The 15,019-nt window shown below is 38.2% G+C and overlaps 1 protein-coding gene across 2 annotated transcripts in view; it reads left to right on the forward strand.

Annotated features, from left to right (window-relative positions):
• Positions 1–15,019, forward strand: part of morn1.L (MORN repeat containing 1 L homeolog) — a 192,628-nt gene that overhangs the window by 15,577 nt on the left and 162,032 nt on the right. For both annotated transcript variants that reach the window (XM_018226002.2, XM_041569349.1), the window contains exons 3-6: positions 1,781–1,879; positions 2,535–2,645; positions 7,451–7,541; positions 12,109–12,196. In XM_018226002.2, coding sequence (XP_018081491.1) covers positions 1,781–1,879; positions 2,535–2,645; positions 7,451–7,541; positions 12,109–12,196 — 389 coding nt within the window. The remainder of the gene's footprint in view (positions 1–1,780; positions 1,880–2,534; positions 2,646–7,450; positions 7,542–12,108; positions 12,197–15,019) is intronic.

Below are 15,019 nucleotides of genomic sequence, written 5' to 3' on the forward strand. Positions count from 1 at the left end.
TGTCCCAAAATCCCAATTCCCTTTTTCCCTCCTAAGTGCATAAATAAAAGAAATGTGAATAAATGATTTAAGTACAGTGTTGGTAATAGTAGGGTTAATCCCGAGGTAATAGGATTTAGGGCCACGGCCGTGGACCCAGTCTGAGGTTGCATTAAAGTATTGATACAGTGCTCAGGAAAAATGCATGTTTGCAATATTTTTGTTTACAGGATCCATTGTACCATGGGCAGTCCTCTGGAGAGGCTGTTGAAGTGTGATGTAAAAATAGTAAATGTTATTTAAAATGTGATTTATTGTGCACTTGAGAGTAACTGTTTAGTTTGTCAACGAGGACGTTGACGTTTCTAAGTGGGGGGAGAATGTAGAGACCCTGAGATTTGGGTGTATTTATCTCAGGCATTCCTCTTTAGTATTTGGACACCTAAGGGTCCTTTAGTTAACTAAAGGCAGCTATGTCCCTTGCTGGGTCCAAATAAGTTCATGGAGATTGTCCACTAGATGGCACTGTTTGATAATATAAAAGGGTTTAGCACCATGAGGTCTGGGTCTGTCCTGGGACTTTGCCTCACTGAGAGGTACTACAGGTCCAAGCCTGCCGGGAAAGTTAGTTAAGTGTAAGATAGTGATAGTAATACAGTAATAGTCGCTCTAGGAGTGAAAGTCAGCACAGGGTAGCTAGTGAGCAGATGTGGCTCCAACGAGGAGAAATAGTGGGGTTAGGACCCCGTGGTATTTGAACCACTAGTGCAGGGACTACAGTGGGTGAGTTGAGGACCAGATAGGATACCAAGACCCAAGATCCCAGGCTGAATACAGTGGGTGAGGTGAGGATCAAGTCCGGTGCCAAGATACAAGACCCCAGGCTGAGAAACCCATGCCTTAGTGTTCAACCATAAAGGATAGTGCCAGTGAGAGTGGTAACTATTTCCCAAGTCTATTGTTACTGATCTATATTGATTTCTACTCCGTCTGTTGCATCTTCTACCCCCCTGGAGGGAATATTGTTGTTGGACGCTACTCTATAACTGCCAGTGAACATCAAAGTACTGTAACCCATGATCTTGCCGGTGCTCTGTTAATAAACCAGTTATAATTTACTGCAAAGGACTTGTCTGGCTGAATCTACTGCTGCATTTATCCACACCAGGTACCGGGAGTTGCAGGGAGTTGCCTGGGTACACTGGGGGTCGGGGGCACATTAATAGCAGTGTTAGCCTGGTCACACATAGCTCTAATCCACAGCAAAAGTACACTCAAGGGTGTGCTACAAAAGAAATGCAAAAGACAGCCTTTTAAACTTTTCCCCAGTGGGTAAGTGCCTAAGGCGGGAACCTTGCCTGCCTTATTCCATTTCGGCCTTGCCTCAACATGACTCATCATGAAGTACCTATGGGATAAATCAGGTCTGGACTTGTAGTCAAAATAGGCCCCGCCATTCCAAGTACACAGAGGCCCAAACAGCCCCCTACCAGCCCACTATATGGTAACTTTCTATAGAACCATACAACAGCCCCTCTGGCATTTGCCAGAACCCACAGATTGCCAGTCCGGGCCTGGATGAATGAGAGGCAGGCTTCATCAGCCAAAATCAATGCCCAACCTTTAGGGAATGAAATGGATGTCTTAGCAGCAAAGAGAGGACCAGCTTATTATTAATACCATTAGTTTTGGAATTTGACGTTAATTAAGGCCATATAATTTATATATTGATTTTATTTTATTACTTTTTTATACATTACCTATGTGTGTACTAATATCCCAAAATATGCCTTTTTTGTAGGTCATGGAAAGCTTTTATTCAAAGATGGAAGTTTCTATGAAGGGGAGTTTGTGGATGGTGAGATTACTGGAAATGGTTTGCGTTACTGGGCATCATCAGGTAAGCTCCAATATGTCTCAGAGTGAAAACAGAAATGACGTTATTAAAGGCTTGTAAGTGTCTTATCAAAGTATAGAATCAGAACTACCAGTGAAAACATGAATTTTCGTGGACTTACTGTAAATACAAATCACTTAATGTGCTCTTTGTTGGGCACTGGAATATGTAATTTATGAAGGGCCATAACCCCTTTTTATTTGTTCTCAAATATAGCTGAAACTAACATTTGGTAACATATGTCAATAGACATTAATAGTCAATAGACTTTAATGTATAATGTGATTTAGTGTGTGAAAATACAGAGTAGGCATGTCTGGGCAGATGCAGGGTCCTGTATTGTGGTAACTCCAGTAACTACTCCACACACCTCCATCCAGAATGGAGCTATTGTGGGGCAACTCCACATTAAATGAAAGAAATCTGCGCCAGGCAGCAGTCATTAGGTCATTTTTTAGCATTGTACATGTGAACAGGGGTAATATATGCTTGATGCAAAATAAACTTTTGGGAGAATCTACTCCTAATGTTGAAGGACTCTAAGCTTAGGTGTCTCCAAAGCTTCTTCTCATTCCCCATCCTCCAAATCTGGAAAACAAAGCTCCCATTTATTTCTGAAGTTACCTATGATTTTCTAATCTTTTGTTTTCTTTAATAGGAAACAAATATTCTGGAGAATTCCAAGCTGGGGAGCTTCATGGTTATGGTGTAATGCAGTACAAAGATGGTGGAAGATATGAAGGAGAGTTTGTATTTGGAATAAGAGAAGGTAAGTGTCAAGACAATATGAAATGTAAGTGTTTAACTTACAACCAACTAACTATTTTTGCATCATAATTCCCAGAAAGCTGATTTGCTGTCCATTATAGGGCTAGAACATACCTGGCTATTCACCTACTCTCCAGCTATAAAAACTAGCTCTTATTTACACAGTTGCACAGTTTATCTGTTTTATTGTCTTATTCACTTTAGTAAGGTTTATTTAATAGAAATAATTCATTCCAATTTGTATGTAATGAACTTCCCAGGAAGAAAGAGGGGCTTGAAATCATAACTAAATATTAGGCTGAGTTGTCCATGTCCTAATCTAAACTCACCCCTCATTTTCCAATACCATGCGTGCAAATTTTGGAGCCCTTCTACAGTGCACTTGGGCCCATGGGATTTGTGGTGCAAGCTGCACTCTACACATTATGCCAAATAAAACATCAGACTCCAGGTGCAGAGCAGTGATGTCCAGTACAAGGGTGACCATTCCTTAATGCCTTATTGACTTGTTTCCTGTCCGTCCTATTGATTTATTCTTTATATACAGTGCTATATACAAGTAATGCTATAGAAATATTTGCAAAATAAAACCAGGTATGGTTGAGCCAACACTCTGTAGCCATATGCAGGTTGATGATATTGATAATGTTGGCTCATGTCTTTTGATATACAGATGAAGCCACTTGGATTTGTGAGATAAATGCGTCATGACTCATGGTTAATTGAAGAAACTGCGTTATCTAAAGTCATCTTAACTCATTTAATGCATTTAACCTTTCCATTAGCATACCAAAGCACCATTGTGAACAATGGTGAATGCCTTAATTAGATGGGATGTTGTGACGCAGTTTTCTGTGTTAAATGAGATAAATGGGATATCTGTGTTTAGTTATTCTGTGTCAAACAGACAAACCAAAGTGGCTGCATCTGTATGAAGCTGTAAAAAGATTAGTGTAGCTGCACAATTGACAAAATAATATTCAGTAATTAAGGGCAAATATTTCAAATCCTGGTCGCAATACAGAATATTGCACTTAAGGCAGCCTCTGCACACAGCATTGCCAAGTTGTACTAGTACCTAATGATAGGAAATCGTGAAGAATGTTAGCAAGAATTGTGGGAATAAGTAATATGTCCAAGGTCTGGAAAGTATTCATGGACAAAGTGAAAACTAGAGAAAAATGTGCAGGCAAACATTAGGGCCAACCCTGCTTCAGTCTGTGAAAATGTGAACCAGACGACAATACACAATGCCAGGTTTTAACAATGGAAAAGTAGTTCTGATTTGCAACTGTAAAACAAAACATATACTGTACAGAAACAAAACTGAATGGAATGATCCTATTCATTTTGAGAGAAATGCACAGAAAAAAAAAAAACAAAAATACACAAATGTTTTTCTTTTCTAATTAATTTTTACCACTAAATATTTTAACATTCTCTGCCTCAGTTAAAGCATGTATTTTATAACAGAAACAACCAACCCCCTTTTCCAAGTGCAGACTGTACTGTGTATGTGCCGATTGGCGAGAAGATGGGGGCACTGTAGGCAGGCATAAAAATATGTAGCTGTGAACCCAATAACTCCATATAAAAATGTTTTATATATACCATTGTATCACAGTTATGAGATCAGCTTGCAGCCAGAAAATCCCATCAGTGGACAGATTGAAAACAAGTACAGAGGATCTTTTATAGTTAATTATTTACTTTACACTGGGCACTCACAGTAGCTAGCACAGCTTTCTTGCAGTGCTGGGGTCCTAGGTTGATTCCAGTCAGTGCATTGAGCTGTATGTTCTCCTTGTGCAGGTTTCCTCCTGATGTACCTGTTTGCATGTACGCAGGGTAACAGGCTCCTAATAAAATTAACCCTAGTGTTTGTAAATGTGATAGGGCCTTAGCCTAGGGCCAGACGTGGCGGATCTTGGCCTGCGAAAAAAGGCAGAGAAGCCGAAACTCTGCTGCTGCTCTGCCTGCACCCAGAAACATTGCCTCTGCTCAGTTGCAGGTAGACAGCGAACTTTGGAGCAAAATGTTAAATCTTGCAGAAGCAGCTGCTGAGGAGCACCCTAGCTTCAGATTGTAAACGTCAATGAGTCAGGGGCTGATATGAAGGTGAAGTGGTACTCCAATGACTGCAAACTGGCGATCCTGCCTAGACTTTCTTCACCTTAAAGGGGTTGTTCACCTTCAATGTACAAATCTTATGAAACCACTAACAATGCTCTCAATGTGTTAGAAAAACCATTTTCCATAACGAAAAGTAAAAATGCCATTGTCAAAGCTAATTTCTATACCTATTAACTCAGCCCTTCTCCTGTCTCTCTGACCAGTTTTCTGAAGTGATGGGAGTGGCCTATTTTGAACCTGACACACCAAGAACTTCCTATATGATGACATCATCATGCCCAGGCTTTGCCCTTACTTGTTTCCTATTGGATGTTGATACTGCCCTCCTCCTAGTAATTTATTGGGTGCTTGTGAACTGTAACCGGTCACATAATTTGAATGGTCATTGGTTGATTACTCAATTGTAATGGCAGAGGTTAACAGATGCAGCATATAAACAAACCTGCTTTGTAACAAACAATCACACAGCCATGCAGACAAATACTGCAGAAAAGGAAGGAGCAACATTGTTTGGCAACCTTTTAAGCATAATGTCAGTTATTTACAAAATTGCAACAAAACCAGCACTGACTTGCTTAGAAACGTATGTAACTTACACATCTAGCAGGGACAGTAGGGCTGCCACCTCACCCTTTTAAAACCAAACACATATGAAATCCACAGCCTGCATGGCTAATTATCAACTCATGTAGATGCTGCAGACTGAACTGATTTCTGTGCAGCCATGTATCATGCATCTAAATGAATTGCTAATTAGCCATGCAGGCTGTGGATTTCATATGTGTTTGGTTTTAAAAGGGTGAGGTGGCAGCCCTAAGTGACAGGCAGAGCAGTTTTTTGAACATTTTGTGCGCTCTCCCGGGGGGGGGGGGGCGGTAATTTACCTAGGAAAACGATACCTTTTTTAAGTGTTCCACTTCTGGAACAAGATTTAGAGCTCTAAATACCAAAAAATTAAAAAGTTATATTTTTCATGATATAGGGATCTATACCAGAAAAATATTTTACACAAAATAATACATGGACCCCCCCCCCAAAAATAATAATAATATATTTCTGGAAAGTACAAGTGTCATCTCCCATAGTAGCCATTATAATCCAATAATTCAAATTTTTTAAAAATGATTTCTTTTTCCTGTGTAATAATAAAACAGTAGCTTGTACTTGATCCCAACTAAGATATAATTAATCCTTATTGGAAGCAAAACCAGCCTATTGGCTTTATTTAGTGTTTACACCATTTTCTAGTACTAAGATCCAAATTACAGAAAGATCTGCTATCCGGAAGACCCCAGGTCGCAAGCATTCTGTATAACAGATGCCATACCTGTACCTTGTACTTGATCCCAACTAAGATATAATGAATCCTTATTGGAAGCAAAACCAGCCTATTGGGTTTATTTCATGTTTACATGATTTTCTAGTAGACTTAAGGTATGAAGATCCAAATTATGGAAAGATCCATTATCCAGAAAACTCCTGGTTCCAAGCACCTTGATCCCCCCATCTGCACAGTTGAAGTCTCTGCTGCACACAGCCCACACTCCCCCTCCCTCTCACAAACTTGTAACAGTTTCTCTTCAGTACCTGAATGCTGCTCAAATTCCCCAGCACAGCCAGCACAGGAAGCAGTGGCAGATTGACAGCAGACATAGCCAATAGGAGTTAAGTTAGCTGCCAGTACAATGTGTGATGTCATATAAGGAAGAGGAAGTGAACACTGTAGTGTTTTTGGGGGTCAGTGACCCCCTCCCAGCACAGGGTCTGTGTGGAACTTAAGTATTAGTACAGGGACACTTCTGAGGTGAATATCTCTTGAACTGTACTTTTTCTGTTAACTATTTCTATGGAAAAGTTTGTTCTATTCATGTGAACTGTTAGATTTGTCAATTTGTTACAAAGGTGAACAACCCCTTTAAAGGACAAGGAAAGTTAAACTAAAGAAGTAGGCTAAAAATGTTGTACATTATGTTTTGGGCTTCTCTACCAGCCCAAGGCAACCACAGCCCTTTAGCAGTAAAGATCTGTGTCTCCAAAGATACCCCAGTAGCTCCCCAACTTCTTTTCTGCTGATTCACTGCACATGCTCTGTGCTGATGTCAGTTACTGAGCTTAGGGGCCGACTCAAAATATACAGTACATATAGAATAGAAATGTCACAATATAAGGCTGATTAGTAATTGATATGGATAATTACTACATGGCAGCACATAAACCAGTGCAACTAGCATGATAATTTAATAATCAGCCCTGTAGCATCAGCTTATATTACAGGCCAACCTCATTTTCTTCTTGATCATTTGTGACGACCCCAAGCTTAGCTTCTCAACAGCTTCTCAAAGCCCACTGAGCATGTCGAAGACACTTTCCAAGATGGTGACCCTCTGTGACAAGTTTGAAGTACTGTATCATTTCTGCTATTGAGAAGCTGAAACTTTAGGCTGGAGTATTAAGTTCAGTATATAAAACATGGCATTTTTAGCCCTATTCATTTTTAGGGTTTAGTTCTCCTTTAATGGATAAATAGATCCCTGTAAAGAAGTCACCTGGAAAACTTCTTTACAGGGACATAGTCTTGAAAATGTAAGTAAAATGAAACACACTCGGTCTAATTCATTAGACCTAGGCAAGCTCTTAAATCATTCTCCTTTTCATGTTTTTTTTTTTACACAGGACATGGTTTGCTGGTAGACAAAGAAGGAAAAACATACAGTGGAGCTTTTCACAACAACAAGAAATATGGAGCAGGCCAGATGAAATTTATGTGAGTTACACTTCAGGTGAAAGACTAATGACATATGTGTATGCAGCTTGTAGATTTATTAAATTTGGACTGTTTACCCAAACCTTTACAGGTTACATCTGTGAAAAACATTAAACCATGAGGAATGTAGCACACAATTGGTCAGAAAGGGAGTTTCTACCTTAAATAACCACTTTTAATTTATAAGATTGGTTTAAAGACATACATTTTTCTATCAAGTACAACTTGTGATAAACGTATAGTGGTTATAGAGGCAGGGTTTGCACAGTTTCAATGGCCTATAGTAACCAGTCAAATGTTTGCTTTAATTATGATAACTGCAATAGATCAGAAAAGGTTTTTAGGAAGCATTAAAGGAAAAGGACAGTGTAAATCATTGGGGGTGCCGTTTGCGCTGACTAGGTTTCCTTCTCCTTTAAGTGAACAAGAGCACTGACATTGGGGTTTAAGGTTCACAATTGCTATCACTGGGTGGGTGCCTAACATATTGGCATTGTCTTTTGATTTACACTTTTCTTGACCTTAAATTGAATCCACTACAATCATCCTTTCTAGGTAGAGGTGATTATCAGCAGAGCTTTTGATCAATTTTTATAGTCCTCATCTCAGCATTTTTTAATAATAACTTAATGCAAAGTGACAGTACCCATAAATGGTACCTAAATGGTTCTATTATGCAACATAGAAAGGAGTTATTTTATCAGTTTTTTATACAATATAAGCACGTTATGTAGCACTTTGCAATGATTTTATAACAAATAGAGATTTTACAACAATAATATTTTATAAAAATAATTTATTTAATTTACAACAAATTAACAAACAAAGGTTACAAAATAAAATAATAGGATTAGGGGTCCCGATTTGCACCTGAGTAAACTAAGCATTTCCACTGAAATATATTTCATAATGTCATATTATTTAGATTTTTGTGATAGTTCCCCTTTAAATATAGCTCTTACACATACTGTATTACCATTTCTACCTTCCACCCCTCTGTGCTTATCCCCTTTTCTTGATTTTATAAAAACAAAATATATATAAAACTTATTTTTTAAAAAAAAAAAGATAACATTTTTCATGTTGGATGATTATTATACTCGCTACTGTGGAAAAAAGAAATCAGCAGCCTATTTTCTAAATCAATATATTCTGGCAAGGCAGCTAAGGTCAGTATTAACGAATGAAAACACATGATGGGTTCCAAACTACACAGTGGACACTGCACCTGTGTCAATCAAGTTTAATGTTTATCTGTAAACACTTGGCTTGTGCTTTAGGTCATTTAATGCTAAATGTGTCTGCCAGCAGGATAGCATCACACTGAGTGCGCACTGCTTGCAGTCCAATGAAATGTGTTTTGACGTCATGCATTCCAAATGGGTTTCTAAAGCTTACACTGTAATGCAAGCTGGCTCTCTGGCAGCCACAACTGGCCACATGTCATGTGGGTTCTTTCCTTGGCACTTCAACTGTTGAGGCTGGCACAGATAAGAACAGCAGGTGTGTCACATTTTATTACAGACAAGTGGCACCAATGTGACAGGGCCATCTGAGAAAAGGGATATCCCACAGAAAGGACATTTGAGGGTTTTCACATTGGTATTCAATTAATATTTATTTTAACTTCATTTTTCACTTTTATATTTTGTATATAATATGAAAATACCATATACATATTTATACCGGTCTTGTACAGTTAAAAGCTGCTTTGGCTAGCTAAACTGGGGCAGATTTTGCTTATGTTAGTAGAGAACTGTCACAAGACTTCATGCAACATATGGGTGTGTCGGGCGCTCCGAGAAATTCCACAAGGGCTGCCAAAAATGAAGTTAAAAATATAATGTTAATGGTAGATTCATTAAAAAAGGAACAGTATCTCCACTGGGCCCTGCACGTTTCATCCTGGGGGGCATGAAATGCGTAGGACCAGTGGAGATATTGTTCCTTTTTTAATGAATCTACAATAAACATTATATTTTTAACTTCATTTTTGGTCAGCCCTTGTGGAATGTCTCTGAGCGCCTGACACCCCTTTTTCTCATATGTTGGTTTATCCGCTGGTTTATCCTAAACTGAGGGTCTGGTGCACCTGGACCACCTGTTTTATGTGGTGAGTGATCAACAAAAATCTATATCCTATATCCAGTTCCTCTTCTGTTTTCGGTGGTTTAATGTTAAAAGACTTCATGCACCATTGTTGTCCAATACAGAAGACTTAAATAAACCATGAAAATATATAACACTAGATAAGATGAAAATACATGAAATAAAGAAGGCACTAAAGCACTATGGCTGACACAAAAAACTGGTAAGCTAGAATTATGTATCTTTAAATATATATGTGTTCTTCTTTTAAGGGGTTGTTCACCTTTGAGATAACTTTTAGTATGATGTAGACAGTGATATTCTGAGACAATTTGCAATTGGTTTTAATTTTTTATTATTTACGGTTTTTTAGTTATTTCTGGTTGATAGGTTGCAAATTCCCCTAGCAACCATGCACTGATTTAAATAAGAGACTGGAATATTAATAGGAGAGGAGCTGAATGATGATGAGTAACAAAAAGTAGCGATAACAATACATTTGTAGCCTTACAGAGCATTTGCTTTTTAGAAGGGGTCAGCGACACCCATTTGAACGCTGCAAAGAGTCAGAAGAAAAAGGCAAATCACTATAAAACTATACAAAATAAATAATGAAAATTAATTTAGAAGTTGCTTAGAATTGGCTATTCTATAACATGCTAAAAGTTACCTTAAAGGTGAACCACCCTTCTAGGTTCATATTCACGATTACAATATATGTGGATGTATTGTACATTTAGTAACTAAATATATGCTCAGTATATGTTCATGAGCTTAATATCAGCATAAAGATGATAATACATTTACGCAATACGAAATAAGCACCAGATGGATTTGGCTACAACAAACTGTGCTTAAGTGTTCACCAAGATTAATTCAACAATGTAATTTGTTTTACTGTTAATCTCATTTGATTAAATAGCGCCACACCCTGGATTGTTCACTTCTATTGGCCAGATCTATTAAAATGTGATCAATGATATAATACATTTTCAATTTTTTTTACACATACACTATATGGCATGCAGAGATGTGCCTGCCCAGCACCTCCTTCTAAAACCAAGGCTGTTAATATGAAGTTGATACTCATTCTGCTACTAAAACGAGATATACCCTCTGGTGTTCTGGGGATCTTTTACAATAGATCTGTTAGGATTTGCTTCCATTCATGCATAAGAGGTTGAGCACTGATATTGGGCAATTAGGCCTGCTTGCATCAGTGTTCCATTTCATCCACATGTTTTCAGTTGAGGTCAGGGCTTTATGCAAGCAGACATGTCACGTTACCACAGTAAAAGGTCCATCTGCATTTGAAATCTAATTTATCCACTCCATTGAAATGCATAGAATCGTCAACCAAAGTCCTACAATATTCACCCAAAGCAGTGAAGTAGAAAACACAGCAGGGGGTGGGGCACAAAGGCAGGACAGGTGTGATCAATACGTACCTGGATCCTTTTGGATCAGGCTGGCATCATTGTGCAGGCCAGTCTGGTTCTACCACTCTCATTTAATAAACCAGTTGTTTGTGGCCCCTACTAAGCATGTTGCTTTTATCCTGCTGAGAAAAGGAAAGGGCTTTCCTAAACATCTGCGACAAAGTAGGAAGCAAGGAATTAGCAGTGTTGGATCTTGATCACCTTATGGCCACTCCTACTTGTGAGGCCTATATAACTTTTGAACTCTGGTTCTGTCCTATGCAACTTTCTACTTCTTATAGCCATATATATTTCATATAGCAATATATTTCTGTATATCAGTAAACAATTTATAAGATGCAGCTATGCAATGTAACAGTTATAAAAGCGGAACCTAATGACCAACGCCTAGCTAGCCGGTTATTATGAAATTGCTTGTGGTCAGGTAAATAAACAACTGTACCAAGTATAAAGTTTATGCCCATATAAGAATATTTTTGCTTAGCCTTATTACGTAGATTTTGCAGTGGTATTTTAACCAATCATGTATAACACAATGCTTCGGTATGATATGAAACCTAATAAATATGTGTGTAAGGGTCGGGATGGGCAGAAAGTTCTCACTCGAGCTACTGAATGCTTGTATTCTGTATCTCAATAAACTTCCTTCTCTGATTGCAACATTGACAAGGGCGTTGGCCTTATCATTGGAAAGGTCTCTCACCGAGGTCCAGACCCAACAGCAGTAATGCCATTGTTTTATTCAGTGCCATCTTTTCCAGCAATGATGGGAGTGGGAATGGATGGAGCTATAGAAATAATAATTATAATAGAATCATTGGTAGAGTGGGACAATTAAATTGTCTTGAAAGACTCCACTCCCTTGAGCAGGCTACAGTGGCCAATTTTATCTGCTTATGCCCTCAGATGGTTAATAAGCAACATTTTTTATTGTAATATCGTCACAAATTAAATGTGAAAGCCTGATTTCACCTTTTATTGTCATTCATCTTGAGGTTTGCATTGGCCCATTTATAAAGTTGTCACGTTTATCATTACAGGAATGGTGATAATTATGAGGGAGATTGGATTTTGGATCAGAGACAAGGACATGGAGTTCTTCATTGCGCTGATGGATCTATTTATGAGGTAACACACATTATTAATTATGGGTTAGGAAATTAAAATATACATGTTCCATGGAAGATTTGGCATTGGATTCCTACAACATCACAAACTTTCTTTGCTTTTACAAGAAGCTTTTAACTGCGTCTTTAATTTGAGAGGTGTACACTTTTAAGTAGTTAGATAATAGATAGGCATACCCCTTAGAGAAGGTAGGAAAATTAAACAAATCTTGCAGGTCTACAGCTGTTAAAGGAACAGTTAAGGGATTATCTATATACTGCCAAAATTCAATGTAAATTGTGGGTATACGTATTCGGATTTTTTAGCAAATACAGAGAATATAAACTATTTGTCACATTTGGTATCCCAAATCAAGAACAAACACTGAGGTTTCGGACACAGCTCACGCTTCTGCATAAAACAGCCGCCTTTCACTTTGGGTCAAACCAATCAGTCAGTGTTGTACATAGTCAGGAAAAAGCGTGTTCAGAAAACGGACAGAGGTTGGTTCAGGCAGCGATACAGCAGTGGTGAAGGACAGACAAGGGTCAAGGAACAGTAATCAGACAAGAAGCGCACCCAGGAACTATAAAATTCGCAATCGATATACTGCTATCACATAAGGGCCAAAGTGTTCGAACAATTATTCACATTTCGAACGTATTGAGAGTTTTTTTGCGTTAGCGACTGATATTACATTCCCCCATTAATCTTTTAATCCTTCAATTTTACCATGTGTTGGCAGTAAATACACAGTTTGGCATTAATTAAAGTTGAACCTGGAAGTGTAGACTCTATGGATGGCCTTTTTTGAAGGTGCAATCAATTATAAGGATACTAGAATGGACAATACTAGTTTTATGTTACTGCTTGCTCCTTGCTATATTACTACATTATTCCTGGGTTATGACCATGACACCCACATTTTGGTAAGTAAGGCCCAATAATAAGAAGAAAAAACTCTAGGATTTCAGCACAAGGGGCAGACCGTTTCTCCAGCTGCAGGTCCTCTGTACATGGGTTTTAAGGGGCTTGATTCTGCTTGAGGCAAATGAGGCCTATAATATTAAGTACTGTGTTAAACAGGTTATTGTATTCAGATGATTGTTGAAGGAGTCATGTGCTTGGGCAATTCGTTATTCTTACAATCTTACAGTGCATTGCTCACCATTGTTCTGTGCCAGGCCCTAACCCAAGCTGTACATCTCACAAACCCTATGTCAACAGGACATCCAATAGCAGTAAAACAAAGAACTGTTTTAGGCTGCAAAGTGAATTATCATTATTGAATTTTGAGACTAATGTAATTGATATTAGGGATGCACATACCCTACTTTTTGGGATTCTGACAAATCCTGAATACTTTACACAGAACTGATTCACTGAGGCCACAAATGGCTGTTCTGCTGCACAGAATTGAGGCACACATTTCCAAACAGATGCACCAGCTCAGAGCAGGCGAAGTGCAATGGAATTTAAAGGACTTTAGTGAAAAATGTTTTCAAAGGTCCAAAATATTTTTTTTGGGTAACTGGGTTCCCCCCTCCATTTTCTAACATATGGAACATAAACTATACACTGGGCTCATATGTAGGGTATTATAACAACTCTATTTTATTTATTAAGGTTCCCTAGTCTTGTGTAATGTAATGTACTTGCTGCAACATTTACGTCCATGTAACTTTATCATTTCCCGCCGTATGCAAATTAGACAACGCTAGCACATCTTCGCTTTGACTGCCGAAGTAACGATAGCGAAAATTCACCAGCGTTCAGCGCCCTGGATGCAACTTCACACTTTAGTGAATTATCATTGTCCTGGCGAATTTACGCCTGGCATAAAGTGTTGCGATGACTGTGAAGCCGTCACTGCCGAATTTTTGCCGGTTAGGGAATTTGCCCCTAAGAGAGATGGCCTTTCTGTAATTCAGTATTATTACAGTATATTAAAAGAAAGGTGATGCAATTAAACAAAAACACAAGGAGACATTAACTGATGAACCATTATGCCATTTCCTTCTGTGGAAAATGTAAGTACACTCTTGGCTCTAAAACCTGCCATGCAGAAACAGCTTCAGGTAGGTGTTTCTTATAACTGTCTACCAGTCTCCAATACTGTGTGCATGGAATATATGTTGCATTACTATTATTATTATATTATATGATGGAGGAGGGGTGGCTTTCTTATTGTAATATTGCCATACACTTGCACGGTGTTTACGGCTTTGCAATTAAAGATAAGAAATGGTAAAAGTCCCCTCTCTCTTAAGACCTTTTAAAAAAAATCAAATGGCAGTTGACTTCTGCCATGTAAAATCAATTGGCATAGCAGACTGTCTTTTAAGTACTACTTCTTTACAACTGAGATTAGAGGGCCTTTCCTAAAGGTTAAGGATATTGTCTTGACCTCTGCTGAAATTATACCCTGCTCCCTTTTTTGAAGTGTTTCTTCTTATTTTTATTATTGACTTTAGTATGTTTGGAACATGACATCATCCCACAAAAAATGAAGTTTCCATAAATTGGGTTTAATTAATCGGTTCATTTTCATTCATACATAGAAAATTTAAGGTCACGGTGCATAATGATATTACGCATTAAGCCCTTCTGGGATTTCTGTAAGCTAGGGAAATAATGGTTTCCTTTTATTTTAAAGAAGTTTCCTCTCCCAGCTTTATGCTAATTGAATCCTAGATTTCATGAATAATATATTCATTTTTTTGAAGCTAGGAATCTATCACACTGCTATGTTAATGTGCAGTGTATTAATATTGATTGCAATTATCTTCCATTATATCTCAATTAGCAAGCTCTTCTACTGCACCTAGGCTCAGCACTGTGAAT

This window comes from Xenopus laevis, chromosome 7L, assembly GCF_017654675.1.
Source record: "Xenopus laevis strain J_2021 chromosome 7L, Xenopus_laevis_v10.1, whole genome shotgun sequence".
In the NCBI taxonomy this organism is placed as follows: domain Eukaryota; kingdom Metazoa; phylum Chordata; class Amphibia; order Anura; family Pipidae; genus Xenopus; species Xenopus laevis.